Here is a 20,176-nt window from a genome sequence, read left to right as displayed (position 1 = left end):
GCTCTGGTAGAATGTGGACCCCTACGTCGACCCGACACCGTATTACCTACCCGCGATTCACAAAAGAGGGGCATGGGCATTTTAGACCATGTTCTTTTGATATTCAAATATCATCAAAGCAATCCAGAGTCTGCTCGAAGAGGCATATCTCTCTCTAGATTCCCATGCCGAAGACCAACAAGTGGCAGAATTCGATTCCATACTGTGAATGTGATATCATTTGCCTTGGACGATAATTACTCCGGACCATCCTGTGTTGTATAAAGACCGCCGATCACAATAGGCCATGTCATTCTAGGGTGGTGATTGGCCAGTTGTCCGATAAATGCCCGTCTACAGTAGTACGGCTACAGAATAATACAAGAACCTGGAAATAATGTATAGAAACCTGCTTACATATTATAATGTCATCATTATGATCCTCCAAGGTCCGTATAATCCTCCTTATGGCAAGCTGCGGTGAGCCTTTTCTCTCTAGTGGATAATCTTATAACTACAAGGTGCCCAAGGATGGAGTAATTCTGGAACCTCGGGACCCTCGCAGGAACATTATTCAACTGGTCAACAGTCCCACCTCGTCTAAGCTGTACAAAGCATACAAACTATAGCGGAACCATGCGCTTCAACCCCTTACATGATATCCAACATAGAAGGAGATAAGGCCACCTTTTTGCACTTTCGGGAAGCCGAGGACGATATAAGAGAGATCCATCTCGGTATTCCGTACTCCGTACTGTCCAAATGCTATCCATAAACAGTTGAAGCTGTGAAAAAATCGATTGGATCGGATATCAACTTTCTAAGCGGAGATGGATACTCAGTGCAGCCTAGCGGTGTCCACTCTATATTAAAACGGTTAACCAGGGCAAGAAATCCCTCATCTTCGATTTAGTGCACATGTCAATCAGCGCCATAAAGTCAGGCATCAAAGCCGACTTGACCTAACTCCGTACCTGGTCAAAGGCGTACATATGTACTTCGCTTACGGTCCGAGGCTTGGGATCCATGTTAATATTAGAAGTCATAGCAATATCTGGAATGAGGGGTCACTGAGTAGATTTTCATGGTGGCCCCATGGTGGTCTTGTCTATTCTTCATAGTTCGGAGGCTGGGAGTACGTAGACGTAGAGAGAAGTCGGGCCGAGAGGAAATGCCCCCTAATCCAGAAGAGCAGCAAGAATATCCATGTCCCTAAGGATGCCAATGCGAATAAGATCAAAATATGAGGCACAATACTAACGCAGGGGCCTTTGCGGGGTTTCTCACTGTTCCTTGCCCTCCCCCGCTTCCCCAGGTTTGCATTGTTTTTTATTATAATGGGGGTTATGCCGAACTCCCCGGATGAAACCATCGCAACTTTCTTTTAATATATATTCCACCTGAACATGAAATTTCAACTCTCCTGCGTCTAGTCAAGACCTAGCAGTAATTAAACAATGGCCTCCAAGCAACCCAAGCCAAAACAAGCATGCGACAACTGTCGCCGCCGAAAAATAAAATGTTCCCGTGAACTACCATGCGACAAATGCAAACGGCTCCTTCTGTCCTGCTCCTACAGCGACGTCCTCCGTCGGAAAGGCCCCAAATTCCGCACCCTATATCCCCTAGCCCCGATTCACCCTCTCTCATCCCGACAAGACCCTCCCGAGCATATATATCCCGAGGATGCCGGCACCGGCGAGATCCCGGACTACCAATTCAACTCGCCCATCTCGCCAGAATTTATAATCGCGGACTCACAGTTCGCAGGCCAGGACTTCTCGGATACTTTTTCTCACCTGCCGCCCCCGGAACTCGTCTCGTCTCCGGGCTCCACGGACTCAACCGTCGAATCCGCCATTGGTTATGGTTACAGCTATGCGAGGCCGGCCGATCGCCGTCTCTCGCCGCAGATTCTGCTCGTCCACGTCAATATCTACCTCAAGTATTTGTTCCCCATTATGCCCGTGATCCGCGGGGACCAGCTCCGGCTAGATTGCCATCGGCCCGGGCAGCTGTCGACGCAGCGGTATGCTCTTTTGGTGTCGCTGTGTGCGGCTACGCATATCCAGTTGAAATTGGATGGAGCAACACATGTGCCGGATCCTGCGCGTTTGCAGAGTTTTGGGGTTGGACACTCGTTGATGTCTGGGGAAGAACTTCTTGCGGAGGCCGTGCGGGCGCGGCGGGATTGTGATCTTCTGGAAGCACTTAGCACGGAGTCACTTTTGACTTCGTTCTTTTTGTTTGCCTCATACGGGAATCTTGATCGTCAGGATCAGGCTTGGTTCTTTTTGTGCCAGGCTACCTCGTTTGCATTTACGCTTGGGTTGCATCGCGAGTCGACATATGCAGAGTATGGGGTTGAAGAAGCGGAGGAAAGACGGCGTGTGTTCTGGCTTTTGTTTATCACAGAGAGGTAAGTGCGACGCTTATGCAGGATCAATGAGGTTTGAACTGAGGCTGATTCGTAAACCGGCAGAGGTTATGCTCTCCAGCAAGCGAAACCAGTTATGCTGCGCAGCTCTATTCACAAGCCTCAGGTTCTTTGCTCGGAAGATCCTATCCTGGCGTACGGATTCATCAACCTGATCAACATCTTTGAGAATCTCACCCCGAACCTTTATGATTGGGTCTCCGCTGGTGGTGGAGATGGAATTTTAGAGAGGCCGCCAATCTCCGCCATCCAATCCAGCCTGTGCAAAGCTATTTCCCTGGAGGGAGTCCTTGAGGTCCAGCAGGTTGATATATTGATCACGCAACAGTGGCTGCAGACGATGATGTGGAAGCTGTCTATGAGCCATGCCAGACAACCTGGCTCACACGATGACGCAGTTTTGCCATTTCACCTACCAGTAATGGTGAGTAAATCCATGATGAGCGTGATTGGTGCTGCATCACAGGGGGCCGTTGATGCGCATGGGATTGGCATGGTAGGTCAATCCGAGATGAAGTCTTTTGTTGTGTACTGATTTGGATGTTATAGGAACAAAAGCTCTTTGATCTAGGATCCTCCGTCGCCGATGTGACGAGATCTCTTGGACCGAAAGCCGTCCATAGACTGGCCGAGTCGACCATTGACCCGAACGAGTTGCTGTGGGGTATACTTCACACGCTTTCTCAAATTCGTGGCTCGCCTTCGTATCTCTTCCCTACATTGCTGGATCGTTGCAGAACCGTGCTTGGACTCGACTGCAACATCACCACAGGGAACTTCCTTCCTATACTCGGCGCTGCTGTTCCAGATCAGTTGGCTTCATGGTCGTGCCAGAATGTCTGGGATTACGCTGCTAGTGCCGATGATATTGAGATCCATGATGTCGATGGCCAAGCCGAGTCAACTCATCCGCATGTGCCGCAGGAACTGGGTTTCGAAGATTGTCTCTTGGGATGATGGTGTATTGAATTTATGATGCGGATTATTTGTTTTGTGATACCAAGTGGAGTTTATTTAATAGATGGTTGTTTATGGAGGCATGACTGAATCATAGAACTATCAAATCCATGGCCATGAAGGAAGCTCAAACGGCAGCCAAATTGTCTTGGCATGTTTGTCTCGGCATTGAATCTCCAATTTGGTGATCAGCTTCATGGGCTTTCTCCAAGACTCTTCTCAATTGCTCAGGATATCTTAGTGGTATGCTCTCTATTGTTTCTAATATCCCTCTAAAGTACCCAGCTAACAATTCCTCACAGATAATCCTAGGGTCTCCGCATCAACTAAAGCTCACTAGAGCACCGGAGCTAATTCTCCATTGAACCTCAACCTCGCCCAAAACCAACACCATTACCTACAAAATGGCTTCCCTCCGACCCCGTACCCTCCCTCTCTCAGTCCGAGCCCTCCGCTCAACCATCCGCTCGACAAGGTCCTCACCAAACCACTTCCTATCCGCGCCCGCATCCGCCCCATCAACCCAAATACACCCAACCCGCGCGCACTCAACATCCTCCGTCTCCGCCGATGAACTCTCCCACTTCTCCTCCCTCGCCAGCTCCTGGTGGGACCCAATGGGCCCCTCCCGAATCCTGCACCTAATGAACCCCCTCCGTCACGAATTCATCGCCTCCTGTCTAGCAGAAGGAACCCCATCACCAGACCCAACCAGCTCCACCGCAACCCTCAACTACCTCGACGTAGGCTGCGGCGGCGGCATCTTCGCCGAGTCCCTCGCACGCACAATCCCACTCGACCCAACCGCCCCAGCCCCAACCCCAACCCTAGCCGCCTCAATGACGGCAATTGACCCCTCAACGGACCTAATCCAAATGGCGCGCGAGCACGCGCGCCTGGATCCGACCGTCGATTCGCACCTGCGCACAGGTCGCTTCAAGTACCTCAACACGACGCTGGAGGATGTACTTGCCGGCAATGCTGGTACTCCAACTCCCGCTTCGACTCCACCAAATTCCAGCTCCGAACTCAAACCCACGCCCCCACAATATGACATTGTGACCCTCTTCGAAGTGCTCGAACACATCGACCCGAAGACCTCAACACCGCTCAGCTTCCTGACAAACTGCCTGCGCGCGCTCAAGCCCGGCGGCTGGCTGATTGGGTCTACTATCTCGCGGACGCTGCCGTCGTTCATCTTGAACCAGGTTATTGCCGAAGCGCCGTGGCCGATTGGTGTTGTGCCGCGGGGGACGCATGAGTGGAGTAAGTTTGTTAACCCGGATGAGGTTAAGGGGTGGTTGCAGGAGGGGCTGATGCGGGCTGCTGATACGGGTGTTTCGAAGGGTGGAAGTGCGGTTGCGGAGGGGATGAGGTGGAAGTGTGTGGGTGCTGTTTATGTTCCTGGGATTGGGTGGAAGATGGTGCCTGGTAGTGAGGATTGGGGGAATTATTTCTGGGCTGTCAGGAAGGGAGTTTAGATGATTTCGAGGGAGGTATATGTATTTATACTTGCATTTTTATGAGCTGTTTGTATATTATTTGATGGTTGTACTCATTGTAGATCGAATGTATTTCATAAATTCGTATTCGTTCACTCGTTTCTATAGCATACTCGGTACACCTCGCTAAATGCATATAACTAACCATGTCCCTATTAGGGATACAGCAAGAGAATACCCAAGGACACCCTTCACTCCCAATCCCAAGCAAAAGTAACACCACCCAACCGTATACCTATTAGGACAGCAAAAGCAAATGCAAAACTTCTCCAACACCCAAACTACCTCTTACCCTTCCCCTTCCTCTTCTTCTTCGAAGCAGCCGACGGCTCAGGGACAGAAACAGTCCCTTGCTCAACTTCCTCACCCTGGCCCTGCAACCTCTGCGTGCCGCTGATAAAGAACGTCAAATCGCGATTCTGCTCCGCGAGATCCGCGTTTGCAGCCTTAAGCCCATCAACCTCCTTAGCAAGACCCTCCAATTTTAACAACATGTTCCGATTCATGGCCTTCTCCTCTTGGAATCCCTTCTCAAACGAGCGAGCCAGGGCCTCAAATTTCTCTGCTCTTTTCTCCGCGCGTGCGCGGTCGTTTTCAAGTGACGGCAGCGTCTCAATCGTCATGACATCATACTTGTCTTGTAATTCTTCCAGACGCGATGAAGCGTTAGAAGCGTTGACTTCCGCCACGGCGGCGGCGGCACTAGCCTGCGATGCTTTGTCGACGGCGCGCTCGACGATTTCTTCGAAGTACGCGCGCTGGCTTTCGAGCTGGCTGGTGAGAAGGTGTGTGTATTCGATACTCATGTTTTCTAGTTTCTCGCGGGGGACGGCGTCGCCCCAGTCTGGTGGGTCCAGGGCGCTGTAGTCTGCAGCGGGTAGCTCGAGAAGCTTGCCGTCTGTTTTGTTTTGGATGATGCGATGGACATATGCGTCGCCTACGTAGTCCCATACGCGCTGGGAGGTGAGGTCCATGGAGAAGGCGTGGGCTGTTTCTTTCCAGTGGGAGAAGGCGTGTGCGTTGTCGTAGCGGCCGCAACCGATCGTGCCGCAGATTAGACAGGCCCAGAGGTTTTCTTCTGAGTGGCAGATGCTGCATTGTTGGGGTTCTTCGTCTGGTTTCAGGGATGCATTGTTTTTGCGGTAGTCATCTTGTGTGTATCGGCATACGGGGCAGCCGCTGCCTTTCCATTTCTGGAGACAGGTGCAGTGGAAGACGTGTTGGCAGTTTATTGTTAGAAGCCCCGTAGTTTCGTCCATTCGCTCTAGGCAGACGGGACAGGTTGGTAATTCGATTAGTGCAGGGGTAGGTGGCGCGAGAGGTTTGCCGGTGAGAGTGGCTTGTCCGGTAGATGATACAGGTGCCCGAGAAGGGGTTGGGATGTTAGAGAGAGCGCCGTGCTCAGCAGATGGTGTTCCGGCATCCACGACTTGGATTTCGACCGTCTTCACAAACACCACATGGCAGGTCTCAGGCTCAATACTATTGAACACATGCCCATTCCATTCCTTCTGCCATTCCTTCGCCTTCCGTCCACTCCGGAACTTCATCAAGACCATATATCGATTCGCACGCGCAGTCCTAATCATCCGGAAATGACTAACGTCATCCATGGTCTTCTGTCCCATAAACCCCAAAAAGTCCGGCGGTGACAGATAAGACGGCACAGCTAGAATACATAGTGTCGTACAATCCTCGTCAGGACTTTGCGTAGCGGAGGAACTTGTCTCAGGAAAAGGATATTCTGCAAGACCCGCCGCCCCAGAATGTTGACCACCCGCCGTACCGGTCAGACCCTGCCTCAACGTTGCCTGCTGCTCACCGGGTTGGCGGGCCGCAGCTGAGGAGCCCTTCAGATAGGCGGGGTACTCGTCATCGTTTCCGAGGTAGAGCGTCTCCTGCAAATCGCGGTACAGGTGTACAATTCCCCAGACGCTGTCGGCAAGGTCGTCATCGAGTGGGATATATCGGCCTTTTGTACGTAGGCCGCCTAGGATGTCTGTGCCGATGCCTGCTGCGACGAGGTTTTCTGGTTCTGTGGTAGATACGGAGCCACGCTTCGAAGTGCGTTTGGGCGGTTGCTTTGGACTGACCATGTCAATGCACTCGATAGAGACGGCGCCGAAGCGCTTGTCGTCTTCAAGAGATTGGGTGCTGGTTGAGGAGCTAGTGGAGGGGTTGTTGGAGTCGTAAGAAGTGCTGGAGGAGGGAGGGCGGGGTGGGATAGTTGTGCGGGTGGAGAGGGTGGATATCTGGCGATGCGCCAAAGTGTGTTCTAAGGTTAATAGGGTTTGATTATCTCCCGCGGATGATAGGCGGTTGGAGGTTGAAGACCGGCTCCGTTTTTGGAATGGTTGGAGAGCTTCCCATGCGGATTGTAGCGCGAGAGAGGAACCCTGAGAGTTTGGCGCGTCAGACGGGCTGTGAGAGAGGAGTTGCAAGCTAAGGTGATAAAAGTAAGCGGGCATCCCGGACGATAGCTCGCATCCTCTGGAGCTTGCGATTGTGGTTGGAACTCGTCGAACGAGGAAGTCGTTATCACGATAACTAACTAACTAGAGAATGCATGATTACTTAATATTTTATTCTCGCCCGCTTCTGCGCCATACGCCACAAATGGTTCCTGGCACACGAGAGTGGCAAAGAGGCAAAAAAGGGATTGAGAGTCTGAAGCGTGGTCTGGCTAGAACGCAAGGTGGCGAGAAAATGGTGTGGTCGAATAGAATTACCTAAAAGACATATGGGTGTAATATTATGCTAGAAGGATATCTATTTCGGTAACATTTTACGTACCATTTCAATTCCAGTCAAGAATTAGTATTACCCTACAAGTGCAGTACAATGAAATGGCATGCTAGTAAAGACTAGTAAATATTGCTAGAGTGAATTGACGAGAACTATCTATCATAAATGATGATAAGGTGGGCAAAGTAAAAGAGAGAAGCCGTCCTCAGGAAACACATTGCAAGAAAAGAAGCCTCAGCCTCGAAAACCGACTAAACGCCATGCAGGTCATGTAGAACCTATCGAAGTTGAGAAAAAGAATCGTAAGTCAATTACTGGCCACCACGCAGACGCAACACCAGGTGCAGAGTGCTCTCCTTCTGGATGTTGTAGTCCGAAAGAGTACGGCCATCCTCCAGCTGCTTACCAGCGAAGATAAGACGCTGCTGGTCAGGAGGAATACCCTCCTTGTCCTGAATCTTGCTCTTGACGTTGTCAATGGTGTCTGAGCTCTCCACCTCTAGTGTGATAGTCTTTCCGGTCAAAGTCTTGACAAAGATTTGCATACCACCACGTAGACGGAGGACAAGGTGGAGTGTGGATTCCTTCTGAATGTTGTAATCGGAGAGTGTGCGACCGTCCTCAAGCTGCTTTCCGGCAAAGATGAGACGTTGCTGGTCAGGGGGAATGCCCTCCTTATCTTGAATCTTGGACTTCACATTATCGATAGTATCGGACGACTCGACTTCAAGTGTGATAGTCTTGCCAGTGAGCGTCTTGACGAAAATCTGCATACCACCACGGAGACGGAGAACCAAGTGCAGAGTGGACTCTTTCTGGATGTTATAGTCGGACAGGGTACGGCCGTCCTCCAGCTGCTTGCCGGCGAATATAAGTCGCTGCTGGTCAGGAGGAATGCCCTCCTTGTCCTGGATCTTTGACTTGACGTTGTCGATGGTATCGCTGGACTCAACCTCAAGGGTGATGGTCTTTCCGGTCAGGGTCTTGACGACTGTGGCAAATGTTAATCAAGAGAAAACGACAGTAACGTGAAAGAAGTCAACACATACAAATTTGCATACCGCCGCGGAGGCGAAGGACCAGGTGGAGAGTGGACTCCTTCTGGATGTTATAGTCGGACAGTGTGCGACCGTCCTCAAGCTGCTTTCCGGCAAAGATCAAACGCTGCTGGTCAGGGGGAATGCCCTCCTTGTCCTGGATCTTTGACTTGACATTGTCGATGGTATCGCTGGACTCAACCTCAAGGGTGATGGTCTTGCCAGTGACTATAGACAAAGGGGTGTTAGCAAGGATGTCCATGGGTTGAGTGCGAGAGAGCCAGTGGGATCCAGGCGGTTATCTCTCGATAAGGGGGTGTGAACGTACGAGTCTTGACGAAGATCTGCATGATGGGCTTATTATTTGGGACGTTGATTTGAAGATAGGGTTGCTCAGGTGTGAAGCGAGCTGTGGGTAATTGTAGATTGAAAGAAGGGAAAAGGTCGAAGAGGGGAAACAGTGTCCTTATGTAGGGAACCTTGGAAGGATGAGGGGGCGAGGTGTCTTAGTCAGGCGCAGGTGACGCCCGTGAAAATGCCAGAAGATGCCGGATGAGTCAAACGGTGCCTGAGCATAGACGCCACTTGCGAAACCAACCTATATTTGATTGGATATAGCCTACAGATAGACTATTCTTAACATTATTAAGATTCTATAATCTTCCAAGGCTGTTGAGGTCTCTTATATCGCCTCATATCCCTCAAGTCCCCTTTGTCCTCCAGATCCCGAAGTGATGACGTTGAATTGCTTATCGCCAAAAGAGGGGGTGGACCTATGATGGAGACGCTAGTGATCAGAAAGTACAGGGTACGGGGCTGTACACGGCAACTGCTGCGGTCTCCCGGGTACCCAGTACCCGCTTCCAAACTTAGTATCAGAGCCGGATCCGGGTTCACCGTCTTGTTCGTCTTTTTATAGTTCGATCAACAGGAATCTGGAAAAAAATGAGAATTCAAGTTAAAAGACTATCAAGATATAGAGCATAAAGCCCGCAATGTATAAACAGAACGCTTCCGCAAATATCCTTCCGACGCCCCTTTCCCCGGCAAGAAGATATGCGTCAACCACCACAAAGAATGTGACGGTTCGGGGATAAGACAGCCTGTACACCCTGCTCAGGGCCCTGTTTTAACTTGAATTGTTGGCCTGTTCAGTGACGGGTGCCAGGTGCCACAAAAAATGAAAACAAAACAATCGAAACAATTCGGCCGTACACGGTCATGACATTCGTGATCCTCGTTCATCGCTGGAGACAAAGCTATGCGAAGAAAGGTGTACACCAAAGACAAGAGCAAAAAATGTCAAACAGGAAAGTTCAAAACAAAGACTTATGATCAAGGAAAAATAAAGAGGTAAATATGACAAAAGACAAAACCAAGAAAAAAACAAGGCTCATAAAAGACTGGATCAAAAGAAAGTCGGTTCGCTCGGAACAACAATACAAAAAAAGGGCAGAACCTCGCTGGGAGGGGGCCCGTCGGATTCTTCGTTAAAGAGTGGAAGTGCGCTCGCATCGTTACAACATTGGTTCGCATGTTCTCAGTGTTAATATTGAGCATTCAAAACGCAGTCGCAGAACTGTACTCGCTGCTGGAAACGGTAGTCGTGGTAAATATCATCATCATAATGCGTTTGCGCATCGGGGTCGTTGTCTAGTTGGCGCGAATGACCAGTCGCGACACAAATTTATTTGAAAGGCAGTCGAAGTCGCCACGGTTGAATTTCGTGCCGGTGCGGCTGCGAAGGTAGGTTTCTGCAAGACGGGGTTAGTTTCGGAGGTCGAAGTCGAAGATCGGGGAGAGTTTGTGGCTTACCATGTTGCTCGACATGTTGGCGGACTTCAGTCATGGTGTTGCAAACATCCGGGTTGGAGTACAACAGCTGGTGGTGCTTTTGTGAATCCCACTCGGTGAACGGGGGCAGCTTCTGTGAGATGGCCTGGAACAGTCCGACAATGACGCCCACCGGGGTGGTTTCCATGTCGGTGCAGAACTTGTCGACGGCAGCCGCGTCTGGTGTGCGGTAGTGGCTGTCGAACTGCATCTCCTCCCACACGGCCAGCAGAATGGAGGCCAAGATGAAGATTGTCGGCCAGTTCTTCAGCTTGTCGCCGCTGTACACACTTGAATAGAGTGCTGACAGCTCCTCCAGCACATCCTTCTGCAGCTCACGCCACATGCTAGCCATGGCACATTTAATCTGGAAGTTGATCATGACGGGGGCCATGGTCTTGCCGGAGAACTTGGAGCCCATGTTCTCGATCTTGCCGAGGAAGCCTTCCTCCTCACCAATGCCTTCGACCATGGTGACATGCATGGTAAGGTTGTAAGCAACCACCAGCTTGAGTGCCTTCCGGATAACGGGCAGCTTAGTGCGGAAGTAGAAGCGGAAAGCGGTCTTCAGCATTTGCGTCAGGAAAGGAGTGCCCTCGAAGTAATCATCGACAAACTTCTCAAAGGTGCCATTGCCGTCGATGTGGCGGTCAAGGTAATCAGACAGCATCGCGTGCGAGATGCCCTCCATACCAGCGGAGAGTTTGGCAGTCTCGACCTCGTATTGTGTTGGATCCCGGTGCATCGACTCGATCCAGTCAACGGTGAAGCACTGCTCGTCCCGGACATAGACCTCGCGAGCATTGATGGGCAGGATCTGTCCGTAACCGTGGGTGATGAACAGGGTGCGTTCTTGGTCCGAGAATCCAGTAATGTTACCGACAGAGAAGCCCATAGTGATGTGGCGCTCGTAATCTGCCTTCCAGTCCTTCATGAAATACCCAATTTCCTTGATATCAATGCGAGTACATGGCACCTGCCATAACCGGGCGTGCGACGGTTGACATCCTGCACAAGGCTCGCCCTTGTCACACGTCTTCTTGAGGAACTTGCAGCGCAGACACGCGCGCAACTTCCGTATCTCGCTGGCCTGTCGGCGCTGGTCGGGCTTGAGGGGACCCTTTCTCTTGCCAACACGCTTTTCGGTCTCGGGCTTGCCGGTTTGGGACTGCTTGCGAACCTTGGTCTCGGCGGTCTTGGCGGCAATGGGGCTCTTGCGGGACGGTTTGCGGCTCGGCGGTGAGGCAGATACTTGCGAAGATCCAGCTGATCGGGCCGGGGACGTTGATTTCTTGAGCGGGACCGGGATGGGTCGCACCATGCCGATGGGGCTGACTGCAGAAGGCGAGCGAGAGCCTGGCGAAGATTGGCCGTGGAGGACGATTGCGCTGCTTGTCGGGGAATTACCGTGCATTCCAATGGAGCTGCTGTGACTGTGACTATGGCTGTGGTTGTAGCTGTGAGTATGGCTATGACTATGACTATGCCCGTGGCCATGGTGATTATAGCAAGGCAAATCCATATTGTTCTCAGAACCGGGAGAACCGATCGGATTTGTGATATCCACAAAGCTGCCGTATGATGTGGAGTAAGATGACTCTGAAAGACTGCGATCGTGCAGTGTCTGGGTAGGGTTGACGAAAACACCTTGTTCGGGAAAACCAAAATCGAGAGAGCGACGGTGGTCGATAGTACTCCAACCGTTGTCGCTGCTGGACAGAGAACGGACTTCCAGATAAGTATCGGTGGGCGAGCTGCTTTCAAGAACGGAGTGAGGGGCATAAACTTCCGGAAGTCCGTTGGGGAACGTCATCAAATCCGTCTGGAAGTCCTGATACGAGAAGGGGACCATGTCGACTGGCGCAGACATCGGCAGATAAGGACCATCGAGCAAGCCGGCGCTCATCTGGCCCTGGGCCGACATGAGATCGACGGGGGAAGACTGCATGGGCATGCCATAACTAGTGGAATACTGGGACGCCGAGGAGGGGTCTTCGGAGGAATATGAGAGGTGATGGTGGTGATGAGGGGTGTGTAGCGGTTGAAAGTGCCAATCCACCATGAGATTTGGGTCCTGAGTCACCGACTGTTCTAGAGGGTGACCGCCAGTTTGCAATGGGGAAAGACCATGGACCTCTTCTGACCGTTGGGGCGCTTGATCTAACGTTATAGGCCATGATTGATGCTGAAGATAGCCTCTGGAGTCGTACTCGACGCCAATCAGGCCATCATTGGATATATCGACATTGGACATGACTTTTTTGGAGTCAAAACGATCACGGGGAGGTGAAATAGAAGGGGAAGAAAAGGACCAGCCTGGATGAGAGGGCCTTCTTCAGAAGGGTGACACAACCATCAAGAAGAGGGAAAGTGAGGCGGTGGGGGGGACAAAGCAGCGGTGAGCGAAGAAATGCGCTAGGGGAGTTGATTGTGGAGAGTGGAGGCTGGCTGACGGCGTGGAGGGAACGTTGATCCAGTATTGGACGATGAATTAATGCCACGGCGGACTAGTGTCGAGGTGTTTTGCCTCGGGGGGAATTGGGATAGGAAGGATGAGGAGATGGAGGGGGAAAGAGATTACGGCGTGCCCTTGTCTCTGTACGGAGTACGGAGTACTACTAAGTAGTGGTGGAGGGGACGGCAATCCGGAGTTCGCTGATCCCATGATGTTCTTTTCTTCTTTGGATTCTTTCCTAAACGGGCAAGTTGCCTTTTTTCTTTTCTTTTTTCTGTTTTGCTTCTTTTCTTTTCTCTTTTTATGTGCGGAGTACTACTATTTTCTATATATCCTAGGTATCTCATATAGTATAAGTATAACATATCTCTGTTATAACTATTCCATAAATATTCCACATATATTCCATATTCCTAGGCCATAACTGAGATCCTATTATAGAAAATCATCCCATAAAACCGGACCCGGGAGATCAGTGGGGAGGAGAAAAACTACCTGCGTGGCAATAAGAATTGGTGAGATCTGACAGTCGGATCGTGTTATCCCCAAATTAGTCCGTTGAGTCCTTCCTAATCAGATCCAATCAGCTCCCTGTCTGCCCACTCTCATGCCCGTGATTCGGTTCCCTCGACGAAGTATGCATGCCTCAAAGGTATTTAGTGGATTTCAGCTGCTGGCCATACACTAGGGTGTTTCCAAAAGGAAATAATAAATCCGAAATCATAAAAATAGGGCTAAGATATTATTGCACGGACTATGTCCGAATCCTGTTGAGATGCCAAGTTAGCATCGTGAATTCTGACAAAACAAGAAACTGGACACGTCCAGTTTATTAAAATTCAGATCCTGGGGGGCACATGCAGCAAGGGTGTCATGTAAGCACATCCATCTACTTGCGCACCGGCGTGCATGGCGTCGGATCCATCACACATATATAGTAACTATTTTCTGTGACATGCAGGAGCTAGCACAAATAGCACAAATAGCACTATGTATTCCCTGCCCACGGGAATGCCTATCTCTAGTTAATAGGTCTCGAAAAGAAATACTCCGTCCTCCGTAGTCAAAAGTAAAACCAGACACGTTGTGACGATGTCGTCAAAGATAGGAATTCCGGTAGAGATCGAGTGGGGAACAAAGAATCATTCTAGGCTTTTCTACATTCACATTCAATCTACAGAACAATAGTAAGAAAGTCCAGGTTACAATTCTTTGAGCGTCAAATCTCCAAAATACCTCAGATCCCATTTAATGCCGCTCATCGGGAGACCTCGAAAAGTTCGATTTCCGAACGCACACAAATCCAACACTAAGAACCGCCCAACTTCACCTTTATTAATTCCAACAGCCAGGACAACCATGACTTCAGCCATGAATCCAGACTCCAACCATCCGCGCCCGGGGATCCCGGCCTTGTTCACGCAACCGCCACCCATCCGCGACCCGCTCATCACGGAGACCATCGATCTGCAGAACGCGACGCTGGAAAAATGCTTGCCATTCTTGAAAGGCATCCACAGCACCCAGAAGGACTTCAACGAACATGGCGTACCTGCCCTGCAACGTGATATCCACGCCAGCTTCCTCTACGATGCCCTCGAGGATTATCCCGAGGGGTTCGTCGCCATGGATGCCAGCCGCCCGTGGATTGTGTACTGGGCGTTGGCGGGGCTTGCTATGCTGGGCGAAGATACGACTCGATTTCGTGAACGGTGCGTGCATGCTTTACATCTTACTCTTTTGGGATTTATTTTCTTTATTTTCCCTTTCCCCGCCTCGTTCTCCCCCAATTTGCTTTTTTTCCTATCTGTCATATCATATCCACAGAATGGAGAGAGAGCCCCTGGAGGGGATATACCCTGATTTCGGAAAAGATCGTCTCATTTGTACAACGTGGAATATGGGAAGATGCCATTCTGAACTTCTATTTTAGTGTGATTACTACGCTTCGGCCGATGCAGAACCCCACAGGTGGGTTTGGCGGCGGCCACGGCCAGACATCCCATATAGCGGGCAGTTATGCTGCTGTTCTATCGCTGGCTATGGTTGGAGGCGAGGAGGCCTTTGGATTAGTGGATCGGCACGCGATGTGAGTTGTCACTGGCAGCTTTCTGCATGTACGTCTGGTGTGATCCTGCGTCTAACCCGGTTTCTGTCTTTTCCAGGTGGCAATGGATCGGCCGATTGAAGCAGCCTGATGGGGGATTCCGTGTCTGTGAGGGCGGGGAGGAAGATGTACGGTAAGTGGAATTCCTGGGCCGAAGCCGCTCGTCAATCCCCTCCCTTCAATGCAAGATCTGACATGTCATTAATGCAGTGGCGCATACTGCGCTATGACTCTTATCTCGCTACTTGACCTGCCCTTGACGCTTGCTCCGGGCTCTCAAGCGCGGGAGGCGGGATTAGAGAGTTTGACGAGTGGTCTTCCTGAATATCTCTCACGATGTATGATTACTGGTAGTCTTGTTTTCAAGGCTTGAGATGTGCTGACGCTCGCCCTTAGGCCAAACATTTGAAGGAGGTATCTCCGGCAGCCCTGGGGCAGAGGCCCACGGAGCATACGCCTTTTGTGCTCTGGCATGTCTATCTATCTTGGGACCTCCCGAGGAGATCTTCCACAGGTGCGAGGCTAGCCCGAAATACTCTGTTTAAACTTTGTATGCTAATGGTTCCTGCAGACACATGGATATTCCTATGCTAGTGTCGTGGTTGTCCGCCCGCCAGTCCGCCCCGGAAGGTGGTCTTTCCGGACGAACAAATAAGCTAGTGGATGGATGCTACAGTCATTGGGTTGGCGGATGCTGGCCATTGCTTGAATCTTCGCTGGAAGGGAAGCCAGATAACACCGAGCCACCAACCACCAGCCTTTTCAGCCGCGAAGGTCTAACCCGATACATCCTTGGATGTTGTCAAGGGAGCGACGGTGGTCTTCGGGACAAACCGGGCAAGTATGTTCACTCCTATTTGTGACAGTTCTTTTTTTGTGAGCTAACCAAGACTCAAGGCATGTTGATTCATACCACACCTGTTACGTTTTGGCGGGATTGAGCGCGACTCAAAACCATCATTACCGGACAGACTCGAGTGTCGCAAGCAACTTCACATCATCATTTTCCTGGAAGTCTTCACCAAGCCGCGACAAGGCTAATGTGTTTTCAAAGGGTGATCGGCTAAAGCCAATGCACCCTTTGTATGTGATCCCGCACAAAGCCGCGGAGCAAATGCGGCTCTGGTCTGAGGCCCAACCCCTCACTGTCTAACCGGGAGGGGCGGGAGCCGATGCCAGAAAGAAGATGGGACAAAGCGCCACGACGGATGAAGTTTCTTTGAAAAGTCTCTCGAGAACATAGTAAATTGAAGCAGGGTGTCATTGGCAACCAGGGACTCCGAGCGAGTACGTTATGCATGATTAGTCTTGAGACTGCAAGCCCCGCGGTCATAGCAGCGGTCATGGCATGGGAGCCACGAGGATTATTTTTCGATCAAGCTAGGGATGATGCTGTGAATGAGACCGAGACGCAAGGGGTTGGGTTCGGGGCTCGAGTATGGCTCTACAACATGGTCATAGCACATAGCACCAATTCCTTCTATTTTTTGAACTGACTGTTTCACCGATTTCCGGAGTCTACAATGTCCTTTTGCGCGATGAAGATTCCACCTTTTCCGCCGTTCTCACTGGTCCTACGATGTACATCATAATGTGTTTGCCACCAAAGCTGCACGAGGCCCAAGGGGGAAAAAGTAATCGTCAGTACTAGAATATGCAGATAAATCCAACGCCTTTCCCCACTGCAATGCCAGCTCATCACTGCAGTCCGATGCCTGTCGAGTAACTGAACTTCCTCGGAGCGCATGCAATTTCCCATTCTCCGATATTGGATGTATTTGATCCTTTCAACCTTGATTGACTCATGGCCCTTTCATAAACAATTGACCCCTCTTCAGGCGCGTTCTGCACAACATGAACGGCCCCTCCTTGGCGCCAATCAGCATTCGCAGACCTGCGCGTCTCGACACCCATAAGGGCGGCAAATTTAATTGCACTTTGATGCGTGGGGCGAAAATGAAATGAAGGGATCACCCCGAGAAAGCAATGTCAACGAAAAAAATAACCCGTGTACAGAGCATAGTACCACTATAGCACCGCTATTCCATTCGAACCACTCCGGAATACTGGGATCCATGATCTTCAGGTATTACCTTCTGCAAACAGGTTGCAAGGTCTCCCTTAGTCCCCGAGAATGTTTATGCTTCGATCGGCGAATCGCAGGGGCATTACCACGCAGTTCACGGTGCCTTCCGGTGCCTCATAACTCGGTTCGATTCTACTGGCAAAGAGATATGCCAGCGCATCATAAACCCGCCGAGAAAACGACACGATAATACCTCGAATACCCGTTTGAGTTAATGCCTCTTTCTTTTGGGGGCCTTTTCCGAGGTTCGATGCGAGTCAGGTTTGCGTGCATCCATTGTCTTCTCTTCCCTTCTTGTACTTTGTTTACTCGATGGAGGTAGTTTATACTCGGATTCCAGATCCATGTCCTAGGATCTATCTCAAGGTTTGATTGTTTACTTTTTTTGTTTGCTTACTGTCATTGTTTACTGTATACTTGACATTTTTACCTTCAATCTTTCAACGGTGGGTATTAGAATTGACTTTCGTTTAATACCTTTTTCTTCTTCAGGTCATCTGCATTGATACCAAATGTCCCCCTTTTCTTGTTGCTTTGTGCGCTGTCGCAATTGCAACCGTCTCCCTTCTATTGGTACTGTGTACACCGGCCAGCTCGCGGTATGACTTGGGAATGGTATCAATGCAAAAGCCCCACCTGTTTTCCAGAAGTAATTATGTATATGGCAAGAAGCAGCTCTCTTCCCCTCATTAATTTGTTTTTCTTTTTTTCCTGTTGTACGGAGGAGGTGGGGAGGGCGACTCGGTTCTAGGATTTGTATATGGGTGTGGAATATTTCCAATATTTCTTCCAAGGTTTTGTTCTCAATCCCTCTATCGCTCTCACTCTCGCACTTTTTATTTTTATCTTCTTCGAATTAGACACCCTTGGCCTTTACTAGTCTTAAAATCGTGCTTTTTTCTTGGAACGCCAGCACATCCTCCCCGCTGCTAGCAAAGCAAACGCGGTCCCCCTAGCCGTTGGGCATCACAATCCGCATATTTTCTGACCGCAAACCAGCTGGAAGCCAGCCTTAGCCCTAAACCCGTCTCGCTGCAAGCCAGATCCGTCCAATGCGTTCCGAGTAACCGTCGCAATTCGTTGCAGTTGGACAAGTGGCAACGCCGTTGCCCGTCGCCATCTCCAGCTCTCCTGTCTTTCTCGCTTTCGGCTTGCATCCAGTCCAAATTACAAGATGTACTATATCCTCTACCTGACCAGTATGTCGTCACTCTCCCCACTATCACCCTCCCCGAGCTATGTCTGTCATACATCTTTGCAAACACAAGCCAATATCCAAACCCCGGTCCCTGGATATCCTACCTCCAAATATATACCCAATGCAAAGAAGCAAACACCGAAGCACTACCCAACACAGCCCAACCAATCCCAGCTACCTAAAAAACAAACTAACCAGATCCAAACCCCAGGCCTCTGTCGTCGCCGCAACTGGCCCGAACCAATCTACAATGCCTATATAAGCAACAGCGGATACACCTGCACCGTACGCGTCAACAACCGTGAGTACCGAACAGACAGTATCTGCAGCAACGAGACGCTGGCCCGGGAGAGCGCCGCTATGCGCGCCTACCTCATCTGCCGCAACTTTTCCGTCAACGACGGCATGTACCCGGCGGGCCATGAACATGGCGGCGCTATGCAGGGGCTGCGAGTTGCCATTGGTGCAGGACGGAAGGTTGCTCGTGAGGACGATGTGCTTTCTTTAGGGTCTGTGAGTGGGAGTAGGAGTGACAGCTCGCAGGGCGGGAGTTGGAGTGGGGGGAGTAGTCCTGCTAGGGTTGGGATTGAGGAGGATGGTAGGGGTGGGTTTGGGGGAAAGGTTTGAGTGAAGGTTTGAAGGGAAGAGGGTTACGATTTTATGATATGAATGCTTATGACTACGCCTTTTTTGGTATGATTGTGGATTTTTTAGAGGGAAAAGTCGATGACTCTGATTGTGGTTATTGTTCGCTATGGAGGTGGTATGTTTGGACTAATGATACGCTTTATCTAGATGGATTTATTTTTTAAGAGTGTTTAGCGATAAATTATGCTATGAGGTTGTTTGATTTTGATACCTCTTGAATGAATACTCTATAGGACTCGTCAATTTGTGAACAACTGGCGTACATTGTAGACCTCAGTGCTTAGTTACCTGGACTATTAGCTGTTAGTAGTATTCGTCGAGCCATTCCAAGTTGCCTTAGCGATCTACCCTGGAAACTTATATTCCTCCAATTCTAATCATCTTAGCTTACAGTGCTTGCATTGCCCTTGAAAGCGACAGCTAAGATAGGAAATCTCCTGGTAGAGTAAGTCCGATTTTGAACTCCCTAAGATTATATATTTAAATCCAAGACTGTACAGGAGAAAGAAAGTGTAATGTTCGGCACTCCCTATAAACGCCAAAAAAAAGCAATATACCGTTTGAATTGTGGTCTATGCCCACGATTGATCCCGTTGTCAAATTCGTCACCTCATTCGTCGAGTCGAAGCAGTAGATAGTGTAGTCACCTGTAGTCGTAGTCTATACCCCTTCACTTCTATTCAATTACCGGCTTTTACCAAAGGTCCATTGGGTGGCCTCGGGATATTGTAGTCTCTCGCCCTGTCTGCTCTCATTGATAGTGAATGCACGGCATTATTTCTGTCTATAGAGATCCATCAATGAGTAGCATCCTGTAGAAAGCTCCATTGCGGTAATATATGCATCCACACAGGATCGTTGGCTCACTTATATAGGATAAGATCATACAGACGTCAACCAAGCTCATGCTAATTTGGTACATGGTCCTTTACTGCCACCGGGACATGCCAATTTGATAGTAGAGCTCTAGTAGAAGCTCTGCCTCGACAGATCTAAAGAGTTTGCTAGGGACGTATCCATCAAAACTGTAATTGTCGTGAATAGGAGCATAGAGCCGCTGGATAATCTCTATATGCAAGCCCGGTCTTCAGAGGATACCAAGTGCTTCCCATGCCTGCCTCTCATTTTCGATAATATCCGTGCTGGTGCAGGTGTTGGATGATGGTAAGAATGAAGAAGGTAAGTAAAGATA

The 20,176-nt window shown here is 50.1% G+C and overlaps 7 protein-coding genes across 7 annotated transcripts; 4 read left to right on the top strand and 3 right to left on the bottom strand.

Moving 5' to 3' along the window:
* Nucleotides 1-1,436: 1,436 nt before the first annotated feature.
* Nucleotides 1,437-3,373, top strand: N7518_005108 (putative C6 transcription factor (AmyR); the record flags this gene model as incomplete). Its single annotated transcript, XM_057186035.1, has 3 exons — nt 1,437-2,398; nt 2,462-2,912; nt 2,966-3,373. 3 exons carry the CDS (start codon nt 1,437-1,439, stop codon nt 3,371-3,373), a joined length of 1,821 nt encoding a protein of 606 aa, XP_057042805.1.
* A 404-nt stretch (nt 3,374-3,777) lies between these two features.
* N7518_005107 (3-demethylubiquinone-9 3-methyltransferase) lies at nt 3,778-4,854 on the top strand (the record flags this gene model as incomplete). The annotated part of the gene is made up of 1 exon (XM_057186034.1): nt 3,778-4,854. The coding sequence occupies one exon, from the start codon at nt 3,778-3,780 to the stop codon at nt 4,852-4,854; it is 1,077 nt and encodes a 358-aa protein (XP_057042804.1).
* Nucleotides 4,855-5,156: 302 nt separating this feature from the next.
* Nucleotides 5,157-7,343, bottom strand: N7518_005106 (putative RING and UBP finger domain protein; the record flags this gene model as incomplete). The annotated part of the gene is made up of 1 exon (XM_057186033.1): nt 5,157-7,343. The coding sequence occupies one exon, from the start codon at nt 7,341-7,343 to the stop codon at nt 5,157-5,159; it is 2,187 nt and encodes a 728-aa protein (XP_057042803.1).
* A 2,967-nt stretch (nt 7,344-10,310) lies between these two features.
* N7518_005105 (Zn(II)2Cys6 transcription factor domain-containing protein) lies at nt 10,311-12,744 on the bottom strand (the record flags this gene model as incomplete). Its single annotated transcript, XM_057186032.1, has 3 exons — nt 10,311-10,411; nt 10,473-11,825; nt 12,036-12,744. The coding sequence occupies 3 exons, from the start codon at nt 12,742-12,744 to the stop codon at nt 10,311-10,313; spliced, it is 2,163 nt and encodes a 720-aa protein (XP_057042802.1).
* A 1,560-nt stretch (nt 12,745-14,304) lies between these two features.
* N7518_005104 (CAAX farnesyltransferase subunit beta RAM1) lies at nt 14,305-16,205 on the top strand (the record flags this gene model as incomplete). Its single annotated transcript, XM_057186031.1, has 7 exons — nt 14,305-14,657; nt 14,879-15,034; nt 15,111-15,185; nt 15,263-15,390; nt 15,449-15,566; nt 15,624-15,893; nt 15,950-16,205. 7 exons carry the CDS (start codon nt 14,305-14,307, stop codon nt 16,203-16,205), a joined length of 1,356 nt encoding a protein of 451 aa, XP_057042801.1.
* A 2,107-nt stretch (nt 16,206-18,312) lies between these two features.
* On the top strand, nt 18,313-18,963 carry N7518_005103 (uncharacterized protein; the record flags this gene model as incomplete). Its single annotated transcript, XM_057186030.1, has 1 exon — nt 18,313-18,963. One exon carries the CDS (start codon nt 18,313-18,315, stop codon nt 18,961-18,963), a length of 651 nt encoding a protein of 216 aa, XP_057042800.1.
* A 950-nt stretch (nt 18,964-19,913) lies between these two features.
* On the bottom strand, nt 19,914-20,126 carry N7518_005102 (uncharacterized protein). Its single transcript, XM_057186029.1, has 2 exons — nt 20,083-20,126; nt 19,914-20,052 (listed from the first exon to the last, which is right to left on the bottom strand). The coding sequence occupies exons 1-2, from the start codon at nt 20,107-20,109 to the stop codon at nt 19,951-19,953; spliced, it is 129 nt and encodes a 42-aa protein (XP_057042799.1). The 5' UTR covers nt 20,110-20,126; the 3' UTR covers nt 19,914-19,950.
* Nucleotides 20,127-20,176: the final 50 nt, after the last annotated feature.

Source organism: Penicillium psychrosexuale (assembly GCF_028828465.1).
Source record: "Penicillium psychrosexuale strain IBT 29551 chromosome Unknown utg000003l, whole genome shotgun sequence".
In the NCBI taxonomy this organism is placed as follows: Eukaryota; Fungi; Ascomycota; class Eurotiomycetes; order Eurotiales; family Aspergillaceae; genus Penicillium; species Penicillium psychrosexuale.
The sequence above is the reverse complement of the archived record's forward strand: the minus strand, read 5'-3'. Positions and strand labels throughout refer to the sequence as shown.